The sequence below is a fragment of the Delphinapterus leucas genome, chromosome 15, assembly GCF_059928025.1.
Source record: "Delphinapterus leucas isolate spDelLeu-1000000601 "Yukka" chromosome 15, BTC_Dleu_Yukka2, whole genome shotgun sequence".
Classification (NCBI taxonomy): Eukaryota; Metazoa; Chordata; class Mammalia; order Artiodactyla; family Monodontidae; genus Delphinapterus; species Delphinapterus leucas.
In genome coordinates, this window is record NC_143143.1 from 65,288,320 (window position 1) to 65,307,241 (window position 18,922).

An 18,922-nucleotide genomic window follows, 5' to 3' on the forward strand; every position below is an offset into this window, starting at 1 on the left:
CTCAGAGAACCTGTAAGCAGGTCATCTTAGAGTGCATTGAAAATAGAAAATGAAGACACCCACCTTCTGGAATCTTGAAACCCACACTCCAATCACAAGGAGATGTAGAGCTTTCCAAGGAGGCAGAAACTTTGTCTAAAATTTCAAGATAATCCACCTGACTGTCAGAAATGTATATGCTAGGTAGCACATGACAGAAAATTAGGCTACACTCATTACTTATACAGAAGTCATCAAAGCAATGCCCAGAAGGGCAACAGATAACATTCTAACTTTGTTGCCTAAAAACCTGAAACTATCTCTTAGACTAAAGAATTCTGAGATAGCTATAATCAAAAATCCTAAATATTATCAATTAGGGGACAAAGTAAAAACTCCATCCCCCACAAAAAGGACAAATAAAGTTTTGCTCTGCTTATAATGGCCCATTGCAGAGAGGCAGCCAACCTCCCAAATTACCTCTTTTTAGGCCCAAAATTTATTGCGCCAAAGGAAAGGACTCGAAAATTGGAGAGCTAATTTCAACTTAAGGTCTTCCTAGGACTTTTTATAAATGAGTCCCCACCCACATCTGAAGGCAACCCCAGACAGGTAAAAAGACAGCAACATACTAAGACATTCAGAAATATAATCCTCTTTATAAAGCCCAGACAAAAATTTAAGGGTGCAAGAAAGCAGTGTACTTCTCTATAACAAGATGAAGCTTCAAAGAACATTTATTAAGTTAACTAAAGAAGGGTTATCAAAATCCACACTAATAGTCAAATCCTGTTACAACTTAAAAGGGACTTTCCAAAGTCTTTAGTGGCAGTGGAATTTTGTACTGAACATCATTGAAGTAAATGGTCCACTGGGCTGGGCCTTTGGACTTTTTGGTTATATGGCCTCTGCTGTAAAGGTGTTTTGCTATAACTGGATTTGACCTCTTCCATGTAAGAAGATCTAAATTTTAAATGCAAAGTACTCTGGAAAATAAGAAAAAAAATAGAAAAGTCATTTATTCCAAAATTTATAGATAATCCACACCACAGTAGCCAATATATTTCAACTGTGTCATTTATTGTTTTTTATCCTTTTTTGAGAAATTCCAAAAGAGCTTAACTGAATGGATGCTGGTTGCGACTTTGCAAAACTGGTTATACTAACAAATAATACTCCCATGAAGGCAAGCTCGGGTACTTAAAAAGGCATACTTTGAGGTCTTGCCAAGCTCAGGAGTATAGCTTTTCAGAAAGAAGGCTAATAGACAACCAATTTGCGTTAATATTAAACTTAGTTCCTTTTACTATTACCTGAAATCAATTGAATGTATGTACTGAGAATTACTATTTTTTAAAAGAAAACATTTACTAGTCAACTCTCAATTTCTCATAATGTGCATTTTCTTACTACCTTAAAACTACATCCCAATACTCAATGGCTTTTAAAAAACAATGAAGTTTTAGGATGAAAAATGCACATGGCACGTTCCTTTGGTTAAGAGACCTAATTTATACTAAAAACTAATACACAAGAACATTCTGCTTGTTTTGTAATTTATGCCTAAATACAAAAATTTTTTTCTAGATAACTTTCAAATTAATTTGAAAGATTAATTCCCTTCAGAAAAAAAATGGGTGAACAGTTACTGACTGACCAAGGGAGTCATTTATTTAATCAGCTTTAACTGAGAATGAGGAGACTGAGAAGTCTGACAGAGAAATAATATGTACATTTAAAAAGAAACTAGATGATAACTGTAGTTTTGAAAAGGTTCTTCCCTTAAACAAAGAATCCTATGGCCAATTAAATTGTCCGTTCTATTTAGTCCCATTGGACTCTTTACATTATATATATAAACACCACTAAGTAAGCACCAGTCATTGAGAGCTTAATGCTAAATTTCCTTTTAAAAGGCTGGTAGTCTTAATGAGCTTCGTTGTAGGATGATTAACAAATATAAACTGGAGATGGTATTAGTAGCAAGAAATGACATGTAAGAATGGTACAACAAAGAAGGCATGTGCCCTATAGTGTAGGTCCTCATTCTTTTGGCACTTAGAGTGAGATCTTTATCCATCCACTTGGCCTGATATCTAGAGATTGGATAATTTCAATTTATATGGTTACCCCTTCCTGGGTTTTGATTACAGAATTGCAAATCACAACGATTAATTAGGAAACTTACTTTGGTAAAAGGTCTAAAATCAGAGGACATTACACCACGCAAAGATTGGTTGACGACTGCCTCAAATCATAACAATTCAAGACTAAACCCAACCCAATACCCCTAACGTGATTAGTGAGGAGCTATAACAGACTCCCACCCAAACAGAAAAAATATAGGACATGTCCTACAAATTGCATCATTTTGATCCATTACAATATTCTAGGGGTAAGAATATTGGTGTAGCAAAACCTGGACAATCCAGTCTATGTCCTCATCTATTTTATGGAATTATATTAACCTACCTTACAAACTTGTGAGAATATTGAAGTAGTATATTATGAAGCACTTAGAGCTCTTAGAAGGAAGCACCAAAAAGAACCAAATAAGTGGCTTATTCTACATCACTTTTCATTATGCATTATGGGGTCATGAACATGACAGAACGTTTGAATATGACATCACGAAGGCTAATAAAATGTCTTAATGCTTATAATACAGACCATGTGATGTTAAGACTCAATGATTTTAGAGCTGAAGGAAAACTCCAAGAACAGGATCAAATTTTATAAAGCGCATCTATTTAGACTTCTTGTATACCATACTCTGTACTAGTCTGTATCAGAGTTCCTATTAAGGGTTACTTCTTTAACCTAAATGACACGCATAAATATTCATAGCTTTTTGAAACTCCATTCTCACAATTAAGTCTGTCAGAGTTTAAAAAGCTTAAGAGGACGAAAGCCATGTAAGAGGAACATTAAGAAGTACTTAAGTGTGCTATAACATTACTACAAAAAGAACCTTTAGGAGCATCAAGGAGCATAAATAATTCACAGCTCTGACTCCTTCAGTAATTTAGAACAAACAATACTTCTCTACAGCCTGGTTATTACCTTCTTCTAACCATCTTCAGTGGATATACCAGTTTTACTGATAACATTGATAAAATAATATTAAACCGAAGTTAATAAATTTAAGACAAAAGACAAGCTCTAACACTAGAACTCTTATGCAGATTGTCATGGATGGACTTGGAGGGGAAGGTGTCCAAAAAGTTCCTGACACCAATTCCTGAAATTAAGGAAAGAGTCTGTAGTTTTACATCCTCGAATAGTGTCTCATCCCAGAAAGTAAAGAACCTACTTTTCTAAAAAAGGCAAAGAAACCCTTCAGGAGAGAACCTTGGGTTTGATGCTTTAGCCACAGGAATACAACTTAAAAAATCAATCACATATAGCTCCCCCCAACCCAGGTCCCTTCTTAAAACTTACTTTTTGCTACGTTCTTCATGGCCGTTGGCACTGCTCAACTTGTTCTCATCCTAAGCAGGGTTGATAGAAGAACATCATGAGGACGAAGTGGTAACATTTCAAGTTGTCAAAGGGTAAAGGGAATAGGAATAAGAAAATACAAAACAATTTTAAAACTAATTACTTATTTATAGTTTAACATGGAAGGCTATAAAAAAATTTAGATGGATATGTGTTTAACCACTTTGTTGCTTACAAATTAAGTCATCAAGATACAAAAATAAAAATGCATATTAACACGTCAAATTTTATTTTCTTACATAGTTAGATAGTAAGTTATCCAGATTTACAGTGTTGAAGTGGTTAAATAGAATTTCTATAAAACATGAATGAAGTCCTGTTTTGAGTTTTATTCCATGTGCTATGGCCCCTTTGGTCAGTACCATGGCTCTATTTCTGCCTAAGCCCCATGTGGCCATGCTAGCAGCCAGCCACTATCGATTTCCTGTGACCGATGCCATTCCTGAGATCTTCGCCCATTTCCGTTGGAGGGTTGGGACTGTAAGAGCTTGATGCCACCTCTGTCACACATCTCGCCCTGAAGCAAACAGGGATTCACACTGCTTTAGTAATGTTGACTCCCAAGAACCCAAGAAAGTCAATTAATAATCGACCAGTCCTACTTCCATACCTGTTTACATGGAATTACATCCATGTTAAACTAAGACAGAATCTTAACATTAAAATAGAAAGTAGCGCTTCAAGAGTCTAAGCATTACAAAACTACATACACTATTTAAAGCTTTAAAGAATTCATCCAAATTGGTACCACATGGTCGAGCTATACACTCCAAAACAAATGTATTATTTTTAAAAGGTTTAGCGCAATGTTTATTTTAAAGTTTGATCACATCAGTTATAGGAGTATAAGTGCTAATTTACAAAGCTTACAGTTTGTGACATCAGTGATAACGCATGCATACTGCTATTTTCACCACCAACTGGTGAAAGAATGAAAAGACACTTTTACTGTGATACTGAAATGGGTCAAAGACTGTATTATTAGTCAAAATAACTCCTTTGTAGTTTTATGTGTGAAATATGACAGGGACTAATTAAAAATAAAACAATATGGAGAACAGTTAAAACAGTCATCAAGTGACTCAAGTTGTGATATTGCCTCTTTTGCTTTAAGAATTTTTTTTTATTCAGGGATCCAAGAATTTTAGTAATTTTTAACTGAGCAGATCATCACCTGCCTGTTTTAATATTGACTATTACCAGTCTCATGTATAGGATAAATTTTTAAATCTCACCCATTTCTTCTTGTAAGACTTGTCTTATTTAAAGATTTGCTTGCCACAGACTGGTTATGCTGTGTTATTCTTGGACCCCTGCTGCTTTCCCAAACCACTACATTCACCTTTTTGCTATACCAAACTGGAGCTGGTAATTCTTAGTTGAGTCATTTTACCTAGGGGACCACGGTACAGCGATAAGTCACTCAATTACTACCTTATGATTGACAGTTCACACTGGAATCAAAGGTGAATTCATGGGAGTAGAGGTGAGATATCGTTAGGCAAGTCTACAAAGAGAGATAGATGGGCATTTATTCATCACGCTGAAGTGAAACTACTGCACAATATTATTACATCAATAGCATATATTTACTTTTGTAAGTTACACTTAATGCATCTCTGATAAGATAAATCAAGAGGGCTCCGGGGAGGTTAGTTTACATTTCAGCAGTAGTTTCGTGAATAATGCTAAATTAAGAAATAGATAAACCTCACCGACTTGTTTTTTCTCACCTTCTTGTAAGGAGCCTCAAGCATTGCTTCAATATCAATATCGTCTGCCATTTTCTCTGAACGCCTAGGTAAAGAATAAGAATGAAAAATTCAATGAGTAAAAACAATTTTAAATTTTGCTAAATTTCCTTTTTACCGGACATATTCCAAAACTTCCGAGACGCCCCACAAAACGACTAAGGTGGGACGACGCACTTTAGTAGGCTTGACAATTAAACCTGAAATGTCCCCAAGACCGAAAACGCTAAAGCAGATTAAGTATCCGATTTTTAAGAAGCCTGTAATGCCTCAAAAAACAACCCGAGAGCATCGAACGAAAGCTCCTCTTTCCGCGCAAAAACCCGCGCTGCCATTTTAGGGGCAAAGGGAAACTCCCTCGGTTGGGAGGAGTTCGGTGCCAAGACAGCATTCGGCTGGCGCCATGTTGGGAGGTCGCGGTCGCCGCAGGCCTCGAAGGGACAGGTCGCCATCTGCCCGAGGCCTCTCTGGAGCCCATTCCACCCGAAAACCCTGAAATCTACCCGACCGAAAAAGAAGGGCGCGGTCTTCGAAATGAAGCCCGTTTCTCGAAAACCTGCCCCCCCCACCCCGTCGCTTAAGACCGCCTAAGGAGTGCCCCTCAACCCAGAAAAGAACCACACCTCAGAAAAGCCATGCAAATACGGGGGTCCGCGACGCCTCCTTACCTGTGCGGGCTTTCGGGGCCCCAGCGGTGCTCGTATTCGGAAAGAGGGGGGTTGCTACTGCCGCCGCTGTTGCTACTGTTAAGCCGCTAGGCCCAGGCCGCAGTACCACCCAGCCCAAATTTCGGGCTCCGAGGGCGGATAGGCCCAAGAGAATCTAAAAGAAACAATGGGATTAGAGGAGCCCGCGCGGGAGTTCAGGAAGGCGGCTTCGGCAGCTGAGGATCCACCCCGGCGACAGCGTCGGCAAGCTCTCTGAAATGGCGGCCGCGGCTTCCCCGTACTAACATTCACCAACAGAGATACACACAAACACACGGGGCCTCACAGAGCCCTCAGCACGGGCTCTCGCGAGAAGCTGCTCTTAGTTTCAGTCCGGAGCATCGGAAATATCGCGAGATCTAGGCATAGGGCCCAGCGACCGTGGCCTAATCTCGCGCAATGATTGCGCCACGGATATTCCCATCCCCCACTCAGAGAGGCGCTTTTGACTCCCCCCTCCAGATTGGCGTCCACATCTCGCGAGATCCCTCAAATTGCTAGCGCAAAGACGGTTGGTACGTTTCCTGTCAATCTTCTAGAAAACTCACCGTTGAGTGGAGCATGGTGGTCACCGCCCCCTCGTGGCACCTCCCAGCGACTATCAGAAGGTTTCTCCCTCCGCGTTGACGGCTTTCCACCCCTCCCGCGAGCCTCATATCTAGATGTCTGTCAAGGTCGCCATAAAGCAACCTAGTCCATGTGGCGATAGAATAAAACGAAAACGCTCTTGTATAGATTATCCGCCGGGGTGAAGATGGAGTGAAAAGCATGTGAGAGAGAAGTCGAAAAGAGACGTACAGGCGTAGGGAGCTAAGGGTGTAGAATAAAAAATTAGATTTCTCGGCCTTGTGGAGCCAGTGGACTAGGCACTGCGGCGAGTGTCGAGCTTCAAAACGGCCTTGGAAGTAGTGGGAAAAGGCAAAGTGAAGGTGAAAAAACACTGCTTCTTTTGGCAGTGGACCAGCTTTGTGACCCTCGAATTTATAGGCTGGCCTTGTGTCGGGGTTGCTATTGTTTCTTCAAAAATGTCCCCCATCCCTCTGGAACTTGGCTTCTCGCCCCTGAAGTCTCCCAGATGCCTGGCAGAGTGTACATTCACCGCTTGTTCTTTGGTCTACACGGTGAAAAAGCGGAGGGCAGAGAGATCATTGACTATAAGACTTTTAATTCTAAGACAAAAATGCTTAAAAAATTTGGAAAGATAACTTAAAAGCAACAAATCTTGAGGAAGAAAAAATTTTTTTTTTTTTAAGGGAGAAAATCTTGAAGTCTGTTGACAGCTTAATGATTGAGGGCAAAGATTTGAAATGAGTTTGTAACTGCTTCAGCACTGTGTGACCTTGGGCAAGTAAATTAACCTCTCAGAGCCTACCCTCCCTTTCCTCCTGTGAAGAGTATAGTATAATTACTTAACTTCTTGATCTTGACATAGGCCGATAATGCTCACTAGTGAATTCTCAGCGCTTAGCCACATACCCAGCCAGGTGGACACGTAATAAATGAGTGAATGAATGAAAGCCTAATAGTATAGTGAGGATTGAATGAGGTAATAGCTGTAAAATGCCTGGCAAATATTTAATCTTCAAAACAGTTAACTTCTGTTATTTCTAAACAAAATTATTTAGAGGAAAGTATAGAGAGGCTTTCCATTTCCGATTAACTTTCTACCCAGGTGTTTCTTTAAGAGGGTTAATAGATTTTGCATAATTAGTAATATTCCCTTAACTTCTTTTCCTAAAAACTCAGATCCTCTTTTCATTTTTTATTTTATTATTTTTAATATTTAGTTAGTTAGTTAGTTGCATCGGGTCTTAGTTGCAGCAGGCAGGCTGCTTAGTTGTAGCTTGCCGGCTTCTTAGTTGAGGCACGTGGGCTCCTTAGTTGCGGCATGCATGTGGGATCTAGTTCCCGGGCCAGAGATCAAACCCGGCCCCCTGCACTGGGAGCACAGTCTTAACCACTGCGCCACCAGGAAAGTCCATTTTTTAAATGTTGAAAATCACCACATTATATTGACGCATAATATATCAGAAAAGACAAGCTAGCCTTTGCCTCTCTTTTCCCTTTAAGTGTTGTGACTTGTTAATTGTGCCAATATTAAAGCATAGGTGGTAGCCCCTTCTTAATTTTTTTCTTTGTTTGGGAACATGACAGAATTCGACCTTAACCTCTAGACTTCTTATTTGAGAAGAGAAAGGATTTAAGCTCTAAGTCACTTGAGTATTGAATATCCCTTAAATTGTTTTCTGTTCCAGGAATATCAGAGTGAACCTGGCAAGTGAGCACACAATCAAGAAACATCTGCTGGAAAACTCAGTCTCTAAAACAAAAGTATTTTTATATATTTAAAAGAAAATATTAAAAACATAATATGCTTTTCATTCTCTTTGCAAAACCTCTCTCGCTCTGTCTGGCTCACGGACTCATTGCCCTTTCATCATTTTGTTCTCGAGTCATTTGCAGTGAAGGTCATTGGGTTAAATCATCACCAGCACCAAGAATATCATTCTATCTTAAAACTTATGAAGAGGAGACCACAGCATAACTAAGCGCCAGGGATAAAGGAGGTAACAGATAATTTAGAGAATTTGGCTGAAAATTAAATATATTTTGCCAATGTGAGTTTTTTAATGTCCACGTATGATTTTTATGGACAGGGGATGCTATTTTTCACACTTGCATTTTAAAAACTAATATTCAACTTCTATAGTAAGTGCATTTTATCCAGTTTTCCTTGAGTCTTTAAGACTGACTTAGAAAATTTGTTTTATTTATGAATCTAACTAAATAAAATTTTAGAATCATCTTCACTTTTTCTGTTAATATTGAGTTAAATTCCAGTTGAATGGACTAAACTCCCTTCAAAAACTCAGTCCCATTTATGTTAGGCAAGTTTCTTCAAATTTAGTATGCTATCAATTTAACATGATGTATTATTTTTTAGTATTTTAAAACTTTCGGAAGTATGTAAACAATTCTTCTAAATCTAAAAAATTAAAATCACAAATAAAGTGAGTTTTAAAACTTTTTGAAGTATTCTAATGTAGTCTCATACCTTTCCAATTAAAATCACAAATCTCAAGTCAATTACTCAATCACACATTTTTTATTTGCATTTGTAGTATGCCAAGTTCCCTTAAACATTACAATTTTTAAAAAATTTATTTAATTTATTTATTTTTTGGCTGCGTTGGGTCTTCGTTGCTGTGTGCGGGCTTTCTCTAGTTGCGGTGAGCAGGGGCTACTCTTCACTGTGGTGGCTACTCTTCATTGCGGTGGCTACTCTTGCTGCAGAGCATGGGCTCTAGAGTGTAGGCTCAGCAGTTGTGGCACACGGGCTTAGCTGCTCCGCGACATGTGGGATCTTCCAGGACCAGGGATCGAACCCGTGTTCCCTGCATTGGCAGGTGGATTCCTAACCACTGCGCCACCAGGGAAGCTCCTAAACATTACAATTTTTTTTTTTTTTTTTTGCGGTACACGGGCCTCTCACCGTTGTGGCCCCTCCCGCTGCGGAGTACAGGCTCCGGACGCGCAGGCTCAGCAGCCATGACTCACTGGCCCAGCCCCTCCGCGGCATGTGGGATCCTCCCGGACCGGGGCACGAACCCGTGTCCCCTGCATCGGCAGGCGGACTCTCAACCACTGCGCCACCAGGGAAGCCCTAAACATTACAATTTAAATACAGATACATACAAACTATTCTTAACCTTAATATGAAAGTTTTAAGACTTTAAACTTACCTGTATAAAAAGGACACAGAAGGGTTTTACTATTTTTGAGTTTAACATTCCAAGAGAATTCAGATATTATCTTAGCGGACCAAGGTTCCTGATGGGCCAGAGTTTCTGACCTGGACCAAACACTGTGTTTGCATGGTTTCCCAGACAGATTCCAGCAATTCTTGAGCCACTGAGGGCACAATGAGCTACCCCCCCTCCACCACCACCCCCCACCCGCCCCGCCTTAAGTTTCCAAAACAATGAGAAACTCAATCCCATTTCATACTGATGGAGGTAATTTTGCCACCCATATGACTTTTGCCTGAATTGAGCAGATCAAATCATGCCCCTCCCCCCACCCCCACTTTGTGCTTGATTTTCTAATAAATCTACTTAGAGATTGAATTTGGCATTTGTTTCAAATACTTGCCTGTCTATTGGCCATGATGTCAGTGTCATTGTAGTGACATATCCAAAAGGAATTTGCATAAATTTGTAAATGGTTAGTCATTAAAAGATGAGCCGTTGCAGGGTTACATCACCAGCCACTTATTTGTCCCCCTGTCCATCCTATGAACAGAAGGATTGTGCAAGGGGCTTCCCTGGTGGCTCAGTGGCTAAGAATCTGCCTGCCAATGCAGGGGACACGGGCTTGAGCCCCGGTCTGGGAAGATGCCACGTGCTTCGGAGCAACTAAGCCCGTGTGTCGCAACTACTGAGCCTGTGCTCTAGAGCCCGCAAGCCACAACTACGAGCGCGTGTGCCGCAACCACTGAAGCCCGCGCCTAGAGCCTGTGCTCTGCAACAAGAGAAGCCACCGCAACGAGAAGCCCGCACACCATAATAAAGAGTAGCCCCCACTCACCGCAACTAGAGAAATAACAGAGCAACGAAGACCCAACGCAGCCAAAAATAAATAAATAAACACTCTTTTATTTATTTTTTGGCTGTGCCATGTGGCTTGCAGGATCTGTCTCCCAACCAGGGACTGAACCTGGGCCATGGCAGTGAAGCCTGGAATCCTAACTACTAGGCCACCAGGGAACTCCTGCAAAGCTTATTTATTTATTTATTTGTTTATTTATTTATTCATTTATTTTTGGCTGCATTGGGTCTTTGTTGATGAGCATGGGCTTTCTCTCGTTGTGGCAAGCAGGGGCTACTCTTTGTTGCGGTGTGTGGGCTTCTTGTTGCAGTGGCTTCTCTTGTGGAGCACGGGCTGTAGGCGTGCGGGCTTCAGTAGTTGTGGCTCGTGGGCTCAGTAGTTGTGGTGCACGGGCTTAGTTGTTCCGCGACATGTGGAATCTTCCCGGACCAGGGATCAAACCCGTGTCCCCTGCATTGGCAGGCGGATTCTTAACCACTGCGCCACCAGGGAAGTCCCGCAAAACACTATTTTAGATTGAAAATAAAAATGACAAAAATTCAATAAGATATAACTTAAAATTTAAAGTACTCTTTTATCTGCCCGCGTGAGAGGGTAGTGAGAGGCCCGCGTACCGCGATGAAGAGTGGCCCCTGCTTGCCACAGCTAGAGAAAGCCCTCGCACAGAAACGAAGACCCAACACAGCCAAAAAAATAAATAAACAAATGTGGGGTTTAAAAAAAAAAGAATTTAAAATTAATACAATCATAAATAGCATGTAGGTCAAATAATAAAGCATAATTAAAATTAGAAAATATTTTTAAAATATTAAAATAAAAATAAATAAAATACTCTTTTAGAGGTTTGTGGGGGTTTTTTGGATTGAGGTGTAGTTGATTGATAATATTATATTAGTTCCACATGTTCTACATATTGATTCAAAATTTTTATAGATTATACTCCATTTATAGTTATTATAACATGTTGGCTATATTTCCTGTTCTGTACAATATATCCTTGTAGCTTATTTATTTTATACATAATAGTTTGTACCTCTTAATACCCTACTCCTATCTTGCCCCTCCCCTCTTCTTTTAGAGTTCGATCTGTGAAATGTACCATTTACTGATTCATTCTCTGTTTATTTAGTACCCTCTGAATTTTTGGCACTCAGTGGACAATTTGTGAGTACCAAATAAATAAAAAACACAGTCTCTTTCCTTCAAAAGTTTCTAGATTAGTTAGAGAACTCTTGAAGGAACAAAATTATGTTCAAGATAGTGTTTTGTATTAAGATTTTATGCAAGCTCAATGCCTTGACCATCATAGAACTAATAATAGCATGTTTATATAGCTCTTCACAGTGTATAAACCATTTTTATACATTATTCCATTTATTCCTCTAAATTTTGTTTGTTTACTTGAATTGGATGAAATAAATTGATGGGATCAGACTGGTAGAAGTGATCACAGAATTTTCTGCAAAGAGCTGATTGACATAGGTCATCAGAGCAGTTGAGGTTTGCTTTTTTTTTACATTTTACTATGAAAATTATCAAACAGAGATGTTGAGAGAATAGAATGTATGCCTACCAATTATTTTAAATTTAACATTTTTCAATATTTGCTTTACCACGTATCTATTCATCTACATATCCCTCTTTCCATCCTTCTATCCAGCTTAATTTTTTTTTTTTTTTTTTTTGCGGTACGCGGGCCTCTCACCGTCATGGCCTCTCCCGCCGCGGAGCACAGGCTCCGGACGCGCAGGCTCAGCAGCCATGGCTCACGGGCCCAGCCGCTCCGCAGCACGCGGGATCCTCCCGGACCGGGGCACGAACCTGCGTCCCCTGCATCGGCAGGCGGACCCTCAACCACTGCGCCACCAGGGAAGCCCCAGCTTAATTTTTTAATTCTTTTCAAAATTACAGACATCAGTACACATCATCCCTAAACTCTTCAGCATTGCATATTTTAAACTGAGTTTACTAGTTCACAATTCTTTTTTTTCTTTAATGAGGTAAATTTTACATACAGTGAAATGCAAAAATCTTAATTTTACCAATATATGAGTTTTGACAAATGCATACAAATTGGGTAATATTAATTTTATTTAAAGTGAAGGAATGGCATAAGCAAGCTTAGAGAACCAGAGAAAGCAATATATTTTATTCCAAAATACTCTGATTCGACAACAAGAGACGTGGATAAAACACTGCAAATTAGGAGGCAGAGTATTGTTTTAAAACATCTGCTAACGGAAGCAAAAAGAAATGTAATCAAACATAACATTGCAAAAGTTTTCGAATTTAAGCAAATTTAGCAATGAAGAGGAAGATCCTGCTGACAAGGCATCACAAGATGGAGATATACCTTGAAAATGACAGATGAAAAACAAAAGAAGTATCAACCCACAGTGATTTTGAATGAAAAGCATGTGATTCTGTGATACGAGTGAATGAAAATGAATAGCCCAGAAAGGCAGCATCTCTGAACGTGTGTCTCTAACAGACTCAAAAAGAATTTTTTGTTTTGGAGCAGGAAAAAACGTTCCTTAACAATCATTTTCTGGAAGAGGCCCAAAGAGACATGACTTGCACAAACATCTCCAAATAACCAGGTCCTAACTCAAGACAGAAATGAAGCATCAGAGTTGGAATATGTGCAATATGAACATGACTTGTGTGCAGTGGTTGTAAAAGAAGCAAGAGATTTTGGTAAGAATATGGAGAAAGTGGAACCCTTAGACATAGCTAGTGGGAATGTAAAATGGTACAACTATTATGGAAAATAGTTTGGCAGTTCCTCAAAAAGTTAAGTATGGGGTCTTCCCTGGTGGAGCAGTGGTTAAGAATCTGCCTGCAAATGCAGGGGACACCGGTTTGGGCCCTGGTCCAGGAAGATCCCACATGCCGCGGAGCAACTAAACCCATGTGCCACACAACTACTGAGCCTGTGCTCTAGAGCCCACAGCCACAACTACTGAGCCCATGCACCACAAATACTGAAGCCCACGTGCCTAGAGCCCATTCTCCACAACAAGAGAAGCCACCGCAATGAGAAGCCCTTGCACCACAATGAAGAGTAGCCCCTGCTCGCTGCAACTAGAGAAAGCCCACGGACAGCAACAAAGACCGAACACAGCCAAAAATAAAATTAAAAATTAAAACAAAATAAGTTAAGTATAGAATTAACCGTATGACCCAGCAATTCCACTCCTAGGTATAAACACAAAAGAATTGAAAATATATTTTCAAACAAATATCTGTAAACAAATGTTCATAGCAGTACTATTTATGATAGCCAAAAATGAACACAACACAAATGTCCATCAAGTGATAAATATATGAGCTGAATGTGGTATATCCATACAATAGAATATTAGTCAGGCATGAAAAAGGATGAAGTACTGATATATGCTACAAAATAGATGAACCTCAAAAGCATTATACTAAATGAAAGAAGCCAGACACAAAATGTCACATATAATTCCATGTATATGAAATATTCAGAATAGATAAATCCATAGAGACAGAAAGCAGACTAGTGGTTTCCAGGGGTTAGGGGGAGGGAGCAATGGGAAATGACTACTTAATGAGTATGAGATTTCCTTTTGGGATAATGAAAATGTTCTGGAACTAGCTAGTGGCGATGCTTACACAACATTGTGAATGCAGGAAATGACAAAAATTGGATAGTTTAGCATGGCTAATTGTTAATTTTCTTTTGTGTTACATGAATTTTACCTCAGTTTCAAAAAGAAGAGAAGGAAGGAAGGAAGGAGGGGAAAGAAGAAAGAGGGGGTCTTCTAAGGACCTCCAGAATCTAGAGCAAGATGCTACAGGGAGATAAAAGCCCCCCAAATCCCTGCTTTCTAGAACACATCTAATGTTTCACTATTTTCAGGATATTGAAATAATTTTAAACAAATGTATATTGAATTTCTTTTATGTGGCAGTCACTGAAGTAGGCACTGGGAAAACAAACAATGGAGTGCAAAAACTGTCATGGTCCCTGTCCTCCTGAACCTTACAATCTAGCTGGAGGAGGCAGGCTTTGATCAAAAGACTGTATCAGTAAATGAAGATGTACAACTGTGACAAGTGCTACAAGAGAGGTTTCTGGTGTTATGAAAGTATATTTAGTGTGAGAAAGAGCATTTAATAGGTGGAACATTCTAGTCAAAGAATAAAATCTGCAGAAGTCCTTGTAGCAACAGGGAGTATGGTGTCTTTAAGGACCTGCCAGAGGCCATGTGGCTATAGCAAAGAAGCTTGTGAAGATCCAGACCATGCAAAGCCACCTTTTTATTTTTCTTTCAGTTGTATAGAGATATAACTGACATACAGCACTGTGTAAGTTTAAGGTATACAACATAACGATTTGACTTACATCATGAAATGATTACCACAATAAGTTGAGTGAACACCTATCATCTCATATAGATACAAAATTAAAGAAATAAAAAAAATTTTTCCTTGTGAGAGGAACTCCTAGGATTTGCTCTCCTAACAACTTTCATATATAACACACAACAGTGTTAATTATATTTATCATGTTATACATTACATCCCCAGTACTTATCTTTTAACTGGAGGTTTGTACCTTTTGACTGTTTTCATCTAATTCCTCTTCCCCGGAACCCCTCACCTCTGGTAACCACAAATCTGATCTCATTTCCTATGTTTGCTTGCTTGTTGTTGATGCATAATTGACCTACAACACTATGTTAGCTCCTGTTACACAATATAATAATTCAATATTTCAATGCATTTCAAAATGTTCACCATGATAAGTCTAGTTATCACTTGTTACCATACAAAGATATTACATAATTATTGACTATATTCCCCACACTGTATACTTCATACCCATGACATTTATTTTGCAACTGAAAGTTTGTACCTCTCAACCTCCTTCACTTATTTCTCTCCACCCCTGATCTCCCTCCCCTCTGGCAACCTCCTGTTTGTTCTCAGAATCTATGACTCTGTTTCTACTTTGTTATGTTTGTTCATTTGTTTTTTAGATTCCACATATAAGTGAAATCATACAGGATTTGTCTTTCTCTGTCTGACTTATTTCACCTAACATAATACCCTCTAGGTCCATTCTTGTTGTTGCAAATAACATGAGTTCATTCTTTTTTGTGGCTAATATTCCATTGTATATATATACCACATCTTCTCTATCCATCTTTTTTTTTAATATTTATTTAGGCTGCACCAGGTCTTAGTTGCAGCATGGGGGATCTTTTACTTGCAGCATGTGGGCTTCTTAGTTGTGGCATGCATGTGGGATCTAGCTCCCTGACCAGGGATCAAATCCAGACCCCCTGCATTGGGAGCATGGAGTCTTAGTCACTGGACCACCAGGCAAGTCCCTCCATTAATCTGTTGATGGGCACTTTGGTTGCTTCCATATAGCTTAGCTATTTTAGATAATGCTGCAGTGAACATAGGGGTGCATGTATCTTTTTTTTTTTTTTTTTGGCTGCGTTGGGTCTTCGTTGCTGTGCACAGGCTTTCTCTAGTTGCGGCGAGCAAGGACTACTCTTCCTTGCAGTGTGCATGCTTCTCACTGAAGTGGCTTCTCTTGTTGCGGGGCACAGGCTCTAGGCGCGTGGGCTTCAGTAGTTGTGGCACGTGGGCTTAGTTGCTCCACAACATGTGGGATCTTCCCAGAACAGGGCTCGAACCCGTGTCCCCTGCATTGGCAGGAGGATTCTTAACCACTGAGCCACCAGGGAAGTCTGCATGTATCTTTTTGAATTAGTATTTTTGTTTTCTTTCTATAAGTACCCAGGAGTGGAATTGTTGGATCTGGTAGTTCTATTTTTAGTTTTTTGAGGAATCTCCACACTGTTTTCCATAGTAGTGGACCAATTTACATTCCCACCAACAGTGAACAAGTGTTCTCTTTTCTCTACATCTTTGCCAACACTTGTTGTCTTACTTATTTATTTATTTATTTATTTATTTATGGCTGAGTTGGGTCTTTGTTGCTGGGTGCGGGCTTTCTCTAGTTGCAGCGAGCGGGGGCTGCTCTTTGTTGTGGTGCACGGGCTTCTCATTGCGGTGGCTTCTCTTGTTGCCAAGCACAGGCTCTAGGCACATGGGCTCAGTAGTTGTGGCTTGCGGGCTATAGAGGGCAGGCTCAGTAGTTGTGGCACATGGGCTTAGTTGCTCCACTGCACGTGGGATCTTCCTGGACGAGGGCTCGAACCCTTGTCCCCTGCGTTGGCAGGTGGTTTCTTAACCACTGCGCAACCAGGGAAGTCCCACTTGTTGTCTTTTTGATGATAGCCATTCTAACGGATGTGAGGTGATATCTCATTGTGGTTTTGATTTACATTTCCATGATGATTAATGATGTTGAGCATCTTCTCATGTGCCTGTTGGCCATCTGTATGTCTTCTTTGAAAAAATGCCTTTTCAGATCCTCTACCTAGTTTTTAATTGGGGTTTTTTTTTTTTTGATATTGAGTTGTATGAGTTCTTCTTTTTTTAACCCCTTATGGGATATATCATTTGCAAATATCTTTTCCCATTCAGTAGGTGGCCTTTTCATCTTGTTGATGGTTTCCTTCACTGTGCAAAAGCTTTTTAGTTTGATGTAGTCCCATTTGTTTGTTTTGCTTTTGTTTCCCTTGCCTGAGGAGACATATCCAAAAAAATATTACTACGACCGATGTCAAAGAGTGCACTGCCTTTGTTTTCTTCTAGAAGTTTCATGGTTTCAGGTCTTACATTTAAGTCTTTAAATATAAACAATTAAAAATTTTGAATTTATTTTTGTATATGGTGTGAGAGAGTAGTCCAGTTTGATTCTTTTACATGTGGTTGTCCAGTTTTCCTATGCAAAGCCTTCTAAACCAGGTAAGGTGAGTCAGTTATTAGCTATTGTATCAGCTCCAAATTTACCCTTCTGCTCTATGATTTCAGGGCTGAGACTCTGCAAACAATATTTCTCCTTTATATGCTGGCTCTCTGTTATGTTCTTCCAATAGAGAATACTAGAGTGATATCGCAAAGCTGGAGGAGGAAGGATAGAAGCCTACTTCTTACTTGCTTCCTATTTCTATCAGTTGCATCCCAGCAAAGTGTCTTAATTCCGGCAGTGGCAGTTCCCTCCCATTACAACAGCTGAATCAGTTTGCAGTTTTTCCAGCACTTCCAGAATCAGTATAGTGAGCACTGACTGCCCAGTGCCTCCTTCACACAGGCTTTGGTCCCAGCCCCTCTGAGTTCAGAAACACAATCCCCCACCAAGCTGTGCCTCCTCTTCAGAGGTGTGTTTCAGTTCTGTTTGGCACCTCCTCTAAGTTTATGTGTTTTAATAATTTCAACCTCTTCCTTTTGTTTCCTCAGCCCTAAGGGTTGTAGATGTTCCTACAATTACTACCTTCATGATAGCTCAGATTTCTCCTTTTACTTCTCCAGTTATGTGGTTGACAACCCATTATATCAAATTGTTTCTCTTCAAATAACATGTGGTCTCTACCACCCTACATGACCTTGACTGATATATAAGCATCTGATATCTACTCTTCAAGGTCCAGTTCAAGTACTACCTTCTTTGTGTGTCTTTTCCCATTACCCTCAGTTAAAATTATCCTTCCAGTTAATTCTTTTTCTTTCTTTCTTTCTTACTTTCTTTCTTTCTTTATTTTTGGCTGTGTTGGGTCTTCGTTTCTGTGTGAGGGCTTTCTCTAGTGGTGGCGAGCAGGGGCCACTCTTCATCACGGTGCGCGGGCCTCTCACTGTCGCGGCCTCTCATTGCGGAGCACAGGCTCCAGACGCGCAGGCTCAGTAGTTGTGGTTCACGGGCCTAGTTGCTCCACAGCATGTGGGATCTTCCCAGACCAGGACTCGAACCCGTGTCCCCTGCATTGCCAGGCAGATTCTCAACCACTGTGCCACCAGGGAAGCCCCAGTTAATTCTTAATGCCTTTCTTAAGGTCTATAGGTTTTTGTTTTCATAATCATATGCCAAGTCACACCCATACACCTAATAACACCCCTCTGTGGCCCTACAATTACACTGAAACATCTTCACTCAGATTAATCCTGTGGATCGAACAAATTCACTTACCAATTCTAATAGGGAAGGGTAGGTGATAGAGCAGGTGGGAACAGACACGGGCTCTCATCTGTTCCCCTACATATTATAATTCTGTGCAATTTGCTTATACTCGCAGTTAAGTTTGTTTCCCCAGCCTCACAGACTGCTCTGAGGATTAAGTAAAATAATATGGGGAAGATTAAGTAAGATAATGTATGTGGAGCACTTAGCATAGTGTCTGACTCACAGGAAACATTCAATAAACATGAGCTATATTTTTGCTATTAGTTTATGATTTATCCAGCTACGTCTACCAAGACCTTCTTTTTAAG

At 40.0% G+C, this 18,922-nt stretch overlaps 1 protein-coding gene across 6 annotated transcripts in view; it reads right to left on the bottom strand.

Annotated features, from left to right (window-relative positions):
• The window catches only part of RBM39 (RNA binding motif protein 39), a 30,024-nt gene extending 23,798 nt beyond the window's left edge, over window positions 1–6,226 (bottom strand). For 2 of the 6 annotated variants that reach the window (XM_089896798.1, XM_022592538.3), the window contains exons 1-3: window positions 5,900–6,225; window positions 5,214–5,277; window positions 3,421–3,470 (exon numbers count right to left, since the gene is read on the bottom strand). In XM_089896798.1, the coding sequence (XP_089752924.1) occupies window positions 3,421–3,470; window positions 5,214–5,264 (101 nt within the window). In that variant the 5' untranslated portion in view covers window positions 5,265–5,277; window positions 5,900–6,225. The other 4 variants (XM_022592536.3, XM_022592534.3, XM_022592537.3 and 1 more) reach the window with 3 other exon arrangements.
• Window positions 6,227–18,922: the final 12,696 nt, after the last annotated feature.